The sequence below is a fragment of the Parasteatoda tepidariorum genome, chromosome 8 (genome assembly GCF_043381705.1).
Source record: "Parasteatoda tepidariorum isolate YZ-2023 chromosome 8, CAS_Ptep_4.0, whole genome shotgun sequence".
In the NCBI taxonomy this organism is placed as follows: Eukaryota; Metazoa; Arthropoda; class Arachnida; order Araneae; family Theridiidae; genus Parasteatoda; species Parasteatoda tepidariorum.
In genome coordinates, this window is record NC_092211.1 from 69,583,577 (window position 1) to 69,599,116 (window position 15,540).

A 15,540-nucleotide genomic window follows, 5' to 3' on the forward strand; every position below is an offset into this window, starting at 1 on the left:
TCTAGTCTCCTAGTTGATCCGGGATTTGTCAAAATATATTACAGTGCCAAGGACAGCTTTCAAGTTTTTACAAAGTCTGAGGCATAAATAAATTGGTTTAGAAAAGAATGATTTCACAGCCCCAACATATTTCAAGGTAAAACAAAACCTGAATAGTTAACGAAATTGTCCTTAGATGCTGAAAACCTTAGCTGCACCATTGGAATTAAGCAATGCAAATATAGTATACATATGCTGCATAATAATTACTAGGCATAGTTATTTAATCCAGAATTATTTGCTAACAATAAAAACAATACTTACTACTGTTTCATCTAAAGCCTCACTATCTATCGGAAAAATATGTTCAGGTTCAGCTTTTTCTAAAAATGAAAAAATCACACCGATTAGTAATATTCAAAGTGCTTAACATGTAGGAAATTCATTAAACCAAAAAATTAGAATCGCCTAGGCCAAATAGGTTCGGGTTAAGGGCCTTCAAAAATTAATAAGAAGTCAACAATATTACTGTTTTTTAAAAATACTGAAAGAAACAGCTTTTCTCAAAAAAATGCATTTTCTATTTTGAATTTTCTTTAATATTGTGATAAACAAACCAAACTTGTGTAAACATTGCACGAATCAAATTCGATAATACAGCTAAATTTGAATTGGTGCAATTTTTACGTCAACAGCTTAAGTATGAATTTTCAATCACTTAATATGAATTTTAATTTTTTTTTAAGAGTTATGTTGATTTGACTATATGACTATTGATTAGTCAGTGCCAAAATAAGGTACTTATCTCTGCCCTCTCTTTTGAAAAAAAATTCCATTAAAACATGAAAAGCCCATTAACCCACCCGGGTTGGGTTTTTCTAGAAAAACCCGGGTGTTTTGCAACTCTGGTTTAAGTACTAAATAAAAAAATAATTACAGCTTTCAATAAAAAGCAATCCAACTAATCAGTGATTTAAATTGTTTGTTGACCCACATATGGTTTTTTATATTTATTTAAAAATTAGTATAATAGATAAAACAAACAATATTAACAATCAGATAAATATAATTAAATGTACTAATTAATAAATTCCACTAGGATATAAATAAAATTGAGTGAAGTGCTCAATTTCTAAAATTTTTTTGGATTATATCAAATGGCACTCTGAACTCATTCGATATATTTCAATAAAATTATTATTAACATTTAAATTATATATTAACATTTTACAATCAGATAAAAAAAAGCAGAGAATCGAAATTTACACTTTGCATTTTATAACTTCGTTTTTATTTTTCAAAATAATAACTAAACTTGCATCTATTGAAAATTACTTTACAAATTATTCACAGAGCGCCAGTATAAATATTCTCTGAACATTAATTTTTAACACATATGTTATAACTCAAAATTATAAAATAATACTTACTTTCTATATCCATGTAATCATTATCGTAACTTGATCTCAACGGATAAGTTAATAGAGGCATCGATAGATATCCGTTAACTGGGGGCATGCATTTTCTCCTACCCCAGTTAACCTGATATGCTGCCTCGCCCTAGCAGCTTTTTTATTTAATTTCTTTATATATTGGAGTAGCACTGTCTTAATTGTATTGCAGTTCGAGGATTTACTCCAGGAGTTTTGTTAAACTCCTGCGCAATTTCTATGAAAGCTTCAGCTTTTTCACAAGATGTAATTTTATTTGTTTTCTATTATTGAAAGCTTCGGCTCCACTAGCTGCATCGGCAGTTCTTTCTCAGTCACTGTAAAATATAATTTTTGAGCCATTTTAAAGTAATAGAAGTAAAGACGAAAAAATGAAAAACTACGAGTAATCGAGCATGCCACTTCAGGAGTAAACAAACAAGGCGGTTATCACGTGTCTCTTCGTAGGAATATATGTCTCTTCGTCTCCAATAAGAAAATGCCTGTAACTGCCGGTCAAGTAACCCACAGTTAAGAAACCGACGGTCTAAAAATAATGGTGGAATTGCTTTTGAACTCTCGGTCAAAGTTTCCAAACCGGGGGTTTCGGAATTGGGAGTTACGCGTCAGGTCAGAGTCAACGGTGAATACGGAGGTAAGTGAACTAACTATAAGGGATAACTAACTACCTAACTTACGCATAAGTAAAAATTGTAGTTCATATAAGATATAAAATGGATTAAATTATTCACCTGGCATTGCATGAATAAGATCACCACAAACAACAAAAAAACGAGGTTTTGGAGATAGATTATTCTCAGTCCTGATAGCTTTCCTTGTCAATTCCATTTCTATTTCCCAGCCAGGATTTGGTCGTTTTTTAATATATTCCTCAGTCATACCTAGTTGTGTATCTGCGCCCTGTATGAAGCAGAAAGGTCAATTCCACTCACTATTACTTTCTATAAAATATTAAATAATACACATTATAAGAATTATACAACTATTAATGTAATTATATTTAACCACAAAGAAAAAATACAAATCAGAAAATGAATATAACAAATAAAAAAAAAATTTATAATTTCATTATGCAAAATTATAAATGCATTGTACAAAATTATAATTGCATTGTACAAAATTATAAATGCATCGTTGCAGTGAACAAAAACTCTGAATGACTTTTTGTCTAATGATCAGATTTTCACAAACTAAAACTTAACGGTTTGAAAGCAAACGTTAAATATTTTAATCAATTTTAGAGCAATAATTTAAGTAACAAAATCAGATATAAAAATGTACTTTCTGAGAATAAATTTACTTTCTTTTTTCTTTTTACAGATATGGGGTATTCTTCCAAATCTGGCAGATAATCTTGAGACTTGAATTATGCGTGGGCTGCCATCTGGGAAATATGATCCGAATAGTTTGGACAGGAAAGTGGTCGAATGTTTAGAGGGAAAGTTAGAAAGTTCAGTTATTTCAAAAGTTAATTATTAAATAAATTCTAAACCTCGTTTTTAAATGACAATAAAATATATTCAGACATCTAAAAATGATGTTCCAACTTAAATTCAGAAAAAGTTGCATTAGTATTCTGTAAAACCTTTCTTAGTCATTTTAGTTATTTTTTAAGACAGCATTAGATTTTTAATTAATTAAACTTTTAATTAATTAAATACATAAATTAGACTTTTAATTTGTCCTCATAAAACCATTTAGAAAAGTATATTAATCCTAATCATAATAATTCATTTTGTCAAGAGAATACAAAGTTACAATACAATACCTTTAAGAAATCCAGGAAAACTTTAATTAGAAGAAAGACACAACAGGAAGTTTTTCTTCAGATATTTGGCCCCAGTATCTTTTGATCAACGTTTTAAAACTGAGAAGAAATATTTTAGATATTTTTGGTTAGAATATGAGGAATTTAAATCAAGTGAATTGTTAAATAAAATTAAATTTTTGCTTCATGATTTTGGACTTTTTCTATATTTAGATCACCTTAGAATTTTACCATTTTTGTATGCTGGTTTGGTTTTCTATCTTTGTCTTAAAATAGCATATTTCATCATCATAGGTAAAATAGCATATTGTAAACATGACACATTCTTTGCATTAAATTTTTTTATTTAAATTGGTTTCATGACCTGTTTTTTAAAAAGAAAATCTAATAGAGACATGTAAATAGACCAGGGAAAATGTGTATGGACCAGGCTTGGGTTTAGAATGTCAAAAACTGGTTTTCCTCATGACAAATGTCTCGAAAACAGTCTCTATCTGACAAAAACTGTTAAAAATCTGAGGCAAGTTTAATTATCCGCCATTGGGGGACATTTTATTAGAATATATGTTACATAACTGTTTAAATCATTCATAATACTTGCATTATAATTAATACCTACTATGTTTCATATTATATATAAGTAATGTATGAAAAATGAAGCTAAAATTATTGATATTATTATTAACTGGTTTTTCATAAAATAAAAAAAAAGTAATATTTATACTTTACAGTTATTATTTAGAATAATATTACTATTCAGCTTATATAGATAACTAAGTGCCTAAATCAACTTAAATATAGATTTTAATTCCTTTATGCTATGATTGAGGTAGATATTGTAAGATTAAAAAAAACTGAAGTGGTCTCTAATAATACAAAATAACAACCATTTAGCAAAAGGAATTATTAGCTTCAATATTTATTTAATTATTATCCATATTTAGTAGAATTTTCAGAATAAATTTTAGCTTGTTACAATAGCTTTAATTTAATTATGCATGATAATTACTATTTATAAGAGATAATGATTTTTGATGAAGAAAGGGGTTTAATGTTAAAGTAATTAAAGAACACTAGAGATTGATCACTTCTAAATGTATTCGAATAACTTTTTGTGTTTAAAAGGTAATAATTATTTTCCTCACAAAATTTTAGGTTTTTGACAATTGTTAAAAACTATGTCAAAAAAAGATTTTTGACATGACAGTTAAAACTGTCAATTGCCAAAAAATTTTCAACCCTTGTATGGACTAGTAATATCTTTTGAATACTAGTCCTTATATTACAACAAAAAATTACAATCTCAACCTGATTATGTTTGTAACAAAGATCAGGAATTACTAGTGATCAAATAATTTGATTGCGCCATCCATATGGGGCATCACTTAATGTACTTCACTATAAATAATTTTAATATTTGCAAACAATGTGGCACAAATTCATTTAAAGCGATTAAAATTGCACAATCGAAAAAATTCTACACTAGAAACTCAGTTTCTCACAAGCTATTGTCAGGCAGTCACCAAAACTTAGCTATTAACACGGGTAAGGAAATTTTCATAGCCCCTCATTAAAAAAGGTTGTGCACCCCTATTTTTATTTTTTTTATTAAATATTTCTCACTGAAATTACAGCATCATGAAAAATTTTAAATATAATCTTAAACAACTGTATAAATGCTTTAGTTTTTCAATTCAAAAACGTAGAAACAGTATATTTACAAAAACAACACAAAGGACAAAACAAATTACAATGAATATTAATAACACTAGAAATCATTGAAAATAAAACAGGATTTTACAGGAAAATTCAAAAATGCAGATACCTAACTCCCCTCTTTTAAACACATGTAAATAAAAATTCTTCGCTCAATTTAAAAACCTTGTTTTTAATTTTAGAAAGAAAAATAACGATAACAAATACCGGAAAATAACAATTTCAAGTTCAGCAATTTCGCCGGGTTTCTACTTTATCTGATTTGATTTGAGAAGAGTGATTTACATCACTAATGCTTCATATTTTTAAGGAATATCGTATCTTGCATTGTCTTAAGTAGTCCAGAAATAGGCAGCTTNATAATACATTTTTAACGTCTTCTATTTTTTAAAGCATTGAATATTCTTGCTGCATCATCATAGAAGATTTTGCCTTTACTAGGTATTTGTCCCTCTTACATTAGTGCATAAAAAATTTGAACGTCTTACATGAAAAAACTTTACATATCGTAAGCACGTGGTTGCAGTAAAATGTATTCTGAAAGGGGTTCCGTGGTTCGGTTGTGTTCTGTTGTTCGAAAAGGTTCTGAACAATACTGGTAAATAGGGAAGCTAGATAACGGAGCAAATGTTGAAAATAATGAGAGATCCAGGAAGAAAAGTGAAACGGATTTTATTCTAAATAGCGTAATTCGAAGCTTCTTCCAAAATGCGAGAAATTCGCGAATTTTGAAATTGATTTATAGAATGCGCGAATTTCTCGCAGTAATAATTTTTTAATGCGAGAAAAGAAAAAAATATGCGAGATTCTCGCGCTGTAGTGAAAACACTGTATATATAAGTAATGTATGAAAAATGAAGCTAAAAATATTGATATTATTATTAACTGCTTTTTCAAAAGAAAAAAAATTACTATTTATACTTTACGGTTATCATTTAGAATAATATTACTACTCAGCTTATATAGATAACTAAGTGCTTAAATCAACTTAAATATAGATTTTAATTCCTTTATGCTATGATTGAGGTAGATATTGTAAGATTAAGTAAAACTGAAGTGGTCTCTAATAATACAAAATAACAACTATTTAGCAAAAGGAATTATTAGCTTCAATATTTTATTTAATTATTATCCATATTTAGTAGAATTTTCAGAATAAATTTTAGCTTGTTACAATAGATTTAATTTAATTATGCATGATAATTAATATTTATAATAGATAAGTGATTTTTGATGAAGAAAGGGGTTTAATGTCAAAGTAATTAAAGAACACAAAAGATTGATCACTTTTAAATGTATTCAAATAACTTTTTGTGTATAAAAGGTAATAATTATTTTCCTCACAAAATTTTAGGTTTTTAACAATTGAAAGAAGATTGATTCAAAAAGATTGTTGACATGACAGTTATAACCAGATAAAACTGTCAATTGCCAAAAATTTTTCAACCCTGGTATGGACTAGTAATATCTTTTGAATACTAGTCCTTATATTACAACAAAAAATTACAATCTCAACCCGATTATGTTTGTAACAAAGATCAGGAATTACTAGTGATCAAATAATTTGATTACATCATCCATATGGGGCATCACTGGATGTACTTCACTATAAAAAATTTTAATATTTGCAAATAATGTGGCACAAATTCATTTACAACGATTAAAATTGTTCACTCGAAAAAATTCTACACTAGAAACTCAGTTACTCACAAGCTATTGTCAGGAAGTCACCAAAACTTAGCCATTAACACGGGTACAGAAATTTTCATAGCCCCTCATTGAAAAAGGTTGTGCACCCCTATTTTAATTTTTTTTTGTTATATATTTCTCACTGAAATTACAGCATCATGAAAAATTTTATATATAATCTTAAACAACTGTATAAATGCTTTAGTTTTTCAATACAAAAACGTAGAAACAGTATATTTACAAAAACAACACAAAGGACAAATCAATTACAATGAATATTAATAACACTAGAAATCATTGAAAATAAAACAGGATTTTACAGGAAAATTCTAACTCCACTCTTTTATTCACATGTAAATAAAAATTCTTCGCTCAATTTAAAAACCGTGTTTTTAATTTTAGAAAGAAAAATAACGATTTCAAGTAAATAAGTTAATTTCAAATAAGTTAAGGTCGCCGGGCTTCTACTTTATCTGATTTGAGAAGAGTGATTTACATCACTAATGCTTCTTATTTTTAAGGAATATCAGATCTTGCATTGTCTTAAGTAGTCCAGAAATAGGCAGCTTAAAACTTTCAAATAAATAGAAACCAATCTACTAACTTTAAATTTGATCAGATTCAAATTAATTGTAATTTAAACATTTACTAATAATATTCAATGTAATATTAGGAATTGCATTGCATGGTTGAAATTTATTTTTTAATGTTTGTAGTGATAATAAAGAAGTGTATTTCGCTTGAAATAGTATTTTTAGCTTGAAGTATATTTAGCAGATTTTAATTGCTTTTGATAATATTTTTTAACAATCATGTAATTACCTTGAACTTAGATCGATAAAGTCTTATCTCATTTCTGAAAAATAAAATTAATTACACGATAGCGATTCTTTACTCAGGTAGACTGATCTATTTTATTTTATCATTTTTTTTTTAATTAAAAAAACTTTCTTGTGATATTTCTTTATCAATCAGATATCATTTTGATGTCTTTCAAAATAATAAAAAAAAAATTATCTTTTGTAAAGTCCTTTATGAATTGTCTTTTTTATTTCTAGAACTTCTTGAAACATCAGAGGGTTTAAGACTTAACTGATTTAAAAGATTTTTTTTTATTTCTATTTAAAAAAATTACAATCGTTTGTAAGTATGCATAAAATTTTTCATACAACTTTTCATTTTCCTTCTCTTTATAATTAAAAAGAATATTTTAAAAATAAACGTCAGATCTTTTTAAATTTTACTGTAAATAATATGTTATGAAAAAAGGGGGATATTATTTTGTAAAACAAATTATTCTGAAAATAAAAATTAAAAAAATTACTGGTTTGATCGTAATTAAGTGCGAGAAATTAATGCGTATATTTGCATTCAATTGCTTGTTAATATTTTTTTAATCTGAATTAAGAGAAAAACTGTAAATATTACAAAAACAAAAGAAAAAAAGAATTTTTTTAATAAAATATTTTGTATTATACATAATGTGCATTCAGGAATATTTTTCTAAATATATATTCTGACATTGATAATAAAAAAACAGCTTATTTTATTATATTCAGTCATACAATTATTATATTGGGTCTTTGCCAGGATTGGCATGACTTAAATTACTTGATATAAATCATTATTTAAATTGTAATTTAAATAAATTGATATTTTTTAAAAAAAATTATTGATTGAAGCAACTGTGTTTTCTTTAAAGCTATTAATTATAACAAACTGAATCTTTTTCAAAAAAAGTATTTTTAAAGTCTTTTTTCATTGATAACAAAGGTTATTCGCTAAGAAATAATGAAAATATATATATATATANAAGTATGCCTAAAGGAGATCATGAAGTATGCCATTTTAAAATGTTTTCTTTTTCAAGTATTGAGATTGTATTTCTGTGTCAGAACAAAGATAAATTTTGAATGTAATTTTATTTCTAATTATTTAATTTTAATTAATATACTTATATATATATAATATAGTAAAAAATACAAAATAAAAACATATCACGCAAAAAATTAAAATTCCAAGAATTATATATATATTCAATTTTTATTTTTTGCTTGATATGTTTTTTTTGTTGTATTTTTTTCTTAACACGTTTTATTTTTATTTCAATTTATTTTCTTCATAATTATTTAGTCCTCCTCACACTATTGTATTGATGTATTTTACTTTAGTAATATTAATACAATATTAGAAAACACTTTTTTTTGCCGATATATGTGAGCTGACAACAAATTTATATCTTTTCCTTATTTTGTTTTCCGGCTTTTTAAACTTTTAAAAATATTCTATTTAATAATAATTTTTCTTCCTCTCTTAAATTTTTTTATTTTTTATTTTCCCTTGTTTTTTTTTTGTTGTTTTTTTTGTATTTCTCTGACTTGTTTCTATACATTTTTATTTATTTTATTTGCTGAAAACTGTATATAAATTTATATAGGGATATTTATTTTCTATATGATATACCTATCCTAGAGGATCTTAAACTACTTTGTCTGATACCAAAAAATTCTTACATATACTTGTACTTTTTTTTTGGATTTTATATTTTAGTACAAATATAAGTACTGAAGTGTCAGAAAAGTAATATTTGAGAGTTATTAGGTGTAATACACTGCTGCATTCAGTGGTACATAAAGCAGGTTTTTACACATTTTGGCAAAGTTCCTGAAGACTAAAATATTATTCTTTCAATTTTTTTTTATGTGTGATATTTGGAGAACTATTATAACAGTACCCACTTTTTACAATAAATACAGCATTTTTACATTTTACGGCTGTTCAACGTTGGTTATAATATAATACTTTTATGCATTTTTAAAAAGTCTCCATTCCTAGTTTATTGCAGTTGCTGCCAGAAATTTATCTTCTGCTAAAGAATTTGCCTCAAGTCATGATATTCCAAAAGCATACGGATCCTATGAAGATCTCGCAAAAGATTCTGATATTGGTGACATATATTTATTACTATTATTTCTTATTTTAATTTTATAGCATTTTTAATTCCTAACAATAATTTTTATTCCTTTGAAGAGGTTGTATATGTTGGCACTATTGCTACACATCACTATGCTGTTGGAAAACTTATGCTTGAGAGTGGAAAGCACGTTTTGATGGAGAAACCCATGACCTTGAATGCCAAGCAAACAAAAAAACTTGTAGAAATTGCAAGGAAACAGAAGCGATTTCTAATGGAAGTAATAACCATAATTAATATATTAAGTTGACTTTATTGTAATATTAATTATTATCGTCTTCCAATTTTTGGGTACACTCTGTTGTTATATACATTGCATATCATTTTGCTATACAAGCTCATGAACTATACAAATCTTTTATATTGTATTGACCCAGGAGTAGAATCATGTCTATTATTCTGTAACAAGATTTTTGATAATATCTAATGTTCTGCAGATATTTTCACTAGCTAAACAATTTTCACTAGCTAAATTATACTGACCATCGCCTATTAAAATCCCCTCTTTTTCTGAAAACATTTGATTTTATAAGCTTGAATATCTACAATAGGGAAAAAGTATTAAACTTAATAATGCACTAAAAGCTAAATGGAATATTAAATTAGGGTGCAAAATTTCTGCTCATCAACTAACCATTGGCCCCTAAAAATTTGGACTGCTGAGTACGTTGTGTCTTTTAAAATGTTGTGTTTCAGAAATCAAATGTTTTTTCAGTGTTGGGAGTTTGCATTTATGGGAATAAAATTCAGTAAACCTTTCAGACAGCTGGTCTTGCTAGAATCGATTTGATCAGAATCTTTGTAAATGGGCTTCCCTTACAAAGTTTGACCATAGAGCTACAATTCATTAATGATATTTAAGTGCCAAAAGGCAGTTGCATATGCATATAAACATTTGGTATTAAAAGTATGGGAATGCTTCTGATATTTTAATTTTCTTATTTTGTTTACTTTTGATGTGGGTGACGTTGTTATTTATATTTTTTTCCAGTATGTTCAAAAATCTTCAGTTTCTACATTCTTTTATGGTTTTAATCACAAAAAGTTTCTTAATACTATGTCTGTTCCCTGTGGCAGAACTGTGGCGACAGTCGCAGAACATTTCAGTTTTCGCAGAAAAATTTTAATTTGAGAAGGGAAAAATTTAGGTTTTTCTTTATGTGCAATTTTTCAAAAAATGTTTTCTTTTTTCAAAGATGTCTTTCTTGCGCATCAGAAAGGAAAGAAATAATCATGATTTTTCTGTTCTCATTTAGATTTTAAAACAAAATTAGTAATGACTGGAATTTCAAAATTAATAATATAAAATAAAAAATTCAGATATCGCAAAGGTTTAAAAGATAGTTCTTTCTAGAAATTATGTTCTTTCTTTCATTTTTTTTTTCTTTAAAGAACATCATATTTTACATACACTTATTTCAGTATTTCTTTTTTAAAGAGTTCTATTCCCGTGATTCAGGATTTACTGCACGGTTTTTACGATTTTTAATTTATTTACAAATTTTAATTTGTGTAATGATTTACAACATACAGAAGAGGAAATAATTACTGCATTTTCCACCTACAAAATGCAAGAATATTGCCTATAATGTTAATAAAATATTTCTTTTACAATTAAAATTTTTTACACATTTTTATTCCATATTTTCTTCTGTAAACAAAACGTTTCTGTTACTTTAAATTAGTAACTGTTATAATTAAAAGTATCTTAAAGCTGTAATGTAGGGGTGTTAACTGCAGAATTGAATTTTGTAAAAGGTCCCATTCTCAAAAGCAAAGTTAGTACTCTCACCCTCATTTAATAAAGACAATTTTAAAAAAAATTGCATTCATGATGTTTACTATACTATTAATACTTTGGTAGCATTAATAGTATGAAGATTAGTACTGGGACACAGAATGAAAGGATTTCTCTTCATTCCTTGATGAGAGTATTTGAACCTAAAGGTGAAATGTTTAGTTTTGTACAGTTATTTAGAGTTATATGATGGGGCAAATTTTAATTGGTATTTTCTTTTTATGGTTAAATGAAATAATAATTATGTAATTTGTTCTAAGTCATGTCGAAATTGTGTTATAAAATTATTAATTCTTTTTTTAGGCATTATGGAGCAGATTTTTTCCAGCCTACAAATTTTTCATGGATCTCATTAAAAGTGGTAAAATTGGGGATGTCGTGCACATAAATGTCAACTTCGGTCAGAACCTTCTTGAAGTACTGAGGTTAATGAAGAAGGAGCAGGGAGGTGGCTCTGTCCTTGACCTTGGTGTTTACACTTTGAATGCCGTTACTATGATTTACGGTGGTGATAAACCCACAAAAGTTGCAACAGTTGGTCATTTAAGTGATGGAGGTTAGTCTTATTTTGAAGGATAAAATTTAAATTACAAGTAAATTATGAAAGAAGATAATTCTTTCTCACAAAGAATAATTTCTTTTAAAGTTTGTGTACACTTAGAATAAATAAATAAAAAAAACAGTCCCTTAGTTTACAATTTTATTTAAACTTACTATCCACATTAACGTCAGGGTTCAGTCTGGGCATAAAATTTACAAATAATTGCAGAAGCAATTCAGTTGGAATGGTCTGATAAGCAATAGAAAACATTTATAGTTTTCTTGCAAGCAATTGATGAAATTTTGTGACTTCTTTGTTTCCTAATCAAAATACAACAAACAATGGAGTCTTATTTTCTTTTAACTTTGTTTGGGTTTTTTTTCGAAATCGTTGGTCACTTTTGTTTATAATTATGTAAGCGAACTAATTTTACAGGTCTTTTTTCTAATAGTGAGAAGATTTTTTTTTTTTACAGAATTCTGTTTAAAATATGTTTAGCACTAAATAAAAGTTTAGTACTAAATAAAATAAATTTTATTTTATATTGTTTATTCTATATAGCAACTTCATGTATTGGAAAAAAATTCGAATTATAAACAATTCTAATTATTATGATTTGTTACTGATTAATATTTTTCCAATTTTTTGAATTTTTCGTATTTTCACAATTATTTTGTGTATTAATATAAAATATTTTCTGTGCATGTTGTAATCAATGAAACAGCTAATACAATCTATTTATAAGGAAGAAAGTATTTATATTTGATTACAGCAGCTTTTCTCAGTTTTGATTTTCAAGGTCATTCAACAGAAATATTTTTCGTTCAACAACAATTCTTTTCTTGTATAATTTTCCTGATGTCTTACCAAAAACAAATCGCCTTGTTTGAAACAAAATTGCCTATATCAATCACTGATAATATCCTCCCATAAAATTAGAACTTGCTAATTTAATGATACTCACGAGTTGCTATGTGGTGGTCGGGAAGAATCAGAGATATTAAAATTAAAAGAGGTGGCAGCATAATAAGAGAAGATGATGGAAAAGAATTCTATTAAAGCATAAAATCAAATGAAGAAGCAAAAGTATTGACAATGCTTGAATTTACTCAGAGTGCTCACAGAGTAAGAATATATCTGAATTTTGTTTAAATCCCCAATAGACAGGAAAATGAATTAGTTTCAGCATGGGTTCGTTAGCAAGGGGACGTTGTTATATGGTCATCTCAATAATTAGAAATCTTCAAGACCCTAACAATATTTCTGACAAATAAAAAAATTTTGTGAATCATCATCAATTTAAATTCATCGAAGTTGAGAATAAGAAAGATATAATCACTCTTTTAGTAAATATTCAACGACAAAAGAATTTTTTTCCTTATGTATGAAATTTAGAGAGCTATTGGGACTGTTCATTTTAATTTTATTCCCCTTAAAAAATTTAGTCACTGCGATGCGCATGAGTTTGAGGGTGCTTAAAATTCCAATGTTTTTTCTAAAAATTTGTGTAAAATCGTGTGACCTTCATCGTGAAAGCGTATTTAAATAAATAATTTTTTTTCATTGTAACAAGTTATAAGGAAAACTTGCAAGATATTTCTTTAAAAATACCTAATATAAAAAAGAAATCACGTCAGTTTTTCTCTGATTTGGTTTTCTCTCATTATTGTGAAATGATTAAATAAATACAATTTTTACTTAATTTGCTTGAAACTTTCTCCCACTTCTACGGCTAATATATCACATATATTTCTGAACTAAAGTGAATGCTCTTCAAAATGCCAACCTCATCATCAGCCTCAATACCAACAACATCGTTTTGTTATTAAATAATTTTTTTTTTCTAATCGTGTTATATATTATATTTAATACTAAATATTATGTATATTATTATTATATATATATACATGACTGTTTTTTTTTTTGAACTGAAGGTGAAAATTAAAAAAGGTTTTTATTTGTTACATATCAGTGCAGTCTTACGCTGATACTGAAAGTGGCCCTTTTTTTTATTTAATGGTTACTTTTAGTATTTTTATTAAATGAAGTTTTAAGCAAATGCAGATGCTATTTTGAAATTTTAGATACCAAAAATTAGTTAACATTATTTTATTGGTTTTGATGTGGTTTATAACCTTTAAACTTTTACAATAATAAGGAAGTAAATGTTAGTAATAAATATCTCATGGATAATTCCAGGCGTTGATGCAATACAAAGTACAAGCCTCTTATACACTAAGAATCGCACTGCAAATGTTACCTCAACTCTTCTTGCACCCTGCAATAATGAACTTGTCATAATTGGAACTAAAGGGATCATTAAGGTAAGAAAAATATTTTATTATAATTATAGAGTTGAAATTTTGTTGTATTTCATAAGCATTTTTTGAAATATCTTAACCATACGTGAATTATTGATAAAACACAAATCACGATTTGTGTTTTAGAAGATTTTGTTTTTACCGTAATTTACCGATGAAATTTTGTGACTTACACAAATTGATTTTGTGTGTCAAAATTTTTTGTTTTACTAGATTATTTTTAACACAAAAAGATGAATTCTCTTGTGGATAAATTCTTATATGGAATTACTTATAATTTAAATAACATTTGTAAATCTTATGTTATCAATTAAGTTCTTAAAACAATTTTTCCAGATTTTACCTAAACTTAGAAAACATTCATTTGAAAACTACTTATCTAAAATAAAAAAAAATTGTCAGCATACTTGGTAACTAATAATTTTTTTAACATTATTTGGTCATAATAGAAATTTAATCACAAAGAAATTTATTCATTTTATTTGTGAACTCTTCTGATTTGAATGAAATACTCTTGAATTTTGGTGTGATCTGCTTGGAAATGTACAAATCTAATTATTTAAATAAAAAAAAAAAGATTTAGAATTGCTTAAGAGAATACTTGGAGTGAAAAAAAATTTTTTTTTTAAAATTAACAAGCCAAAGTCATTTGCATAATGTCATTAATTTTTCATCTTAAAAATAATTTTCAAGGAAAAATCAAAATTTTATCTAAATCATTTATATTATGAAATTTTTTTGTAAAGATATTTTCCTGATTTTTATTTTAAAATATTATTTCAGTCATGTTTAAATATAAACTTTTTAGTTCAAGCTGACAGATAACACAGACTGCATGATAAATAAATTAGAAATGCGTGATAAAATACATCGATACCAGAATGGGGCAGAAATGTCAAAGAGATTCCAATAATCAATTACTAGTAACAGTTACTCAAACAGTAATCAATTACTTGTAATTTTGATTACAACTTCGCATAATTTTGATTACTACTGTAGCTGTGGGTACAAGTAATCAAAATATACAATTACTAGTAAATATGATTTTATACTATATGTATCATTATATTATACATTACAGTTTGTATAATGATATACAGTGAATTCGCGATAACTCGAATCTCATAGGACTGACGAAAAACTTCGACATATCGGAAGTTCGACTTACCGTTAGTTTCGGTTTTGGACTTTCAAAATATTGTCGGATTATTAAATTAATGCTTATTAATTACAAATCTTCTAAATGCTTACAATATTTAAGATCATTTTTCTGACAAGCCATTGAACACTGAGATAAAACATT

At 26.6% G+C, this 15,540-nt stretch overlaps 2 protein-coding genes across 2 annotated transcripts in view; one reads left to right on the forward strand and one right to left on the reverse strand.

Annotated features, from left to right (window-relative positions):
- The window catches only part of LOC107456422 (serine/threonine-protein phosphatase CPPED1), a gene marked incomplete in the record, with an annotated part of 41,397 nt that extends 34,297 nt beyond the window's left edge, over positions 1–7,100 (reverse strand). Inside the window, 1 exon segment of the mRNA XM_016074275.4 lies at positions 7,060–7,100.
- Positions 7,101–8,420: 1,320 nt separating this feature from the next.
- LOC122268241 (trans-1,2-dihydrobenzene-1,2-diol dehydrogenase) lies at positions 8,421–14,240 on the forward strand (the record flags this gene model as incomplete). The annotated part of the gene is given in 5 exon segments (XM_043051247.2): positions 8,421–8,441; positions 9,439–9,550; positions 9,634–9,797; positions 11,679–11,931; positions 14,116–14,240. Coding segments are annotated over 5 exon segments (675 nt in total), but the record flags the coding sequence as incomplete, so codon positions are not given.
- Between the last annotated feature and the right edge of the window lie 1,300 nt (positions 14,241–15,540).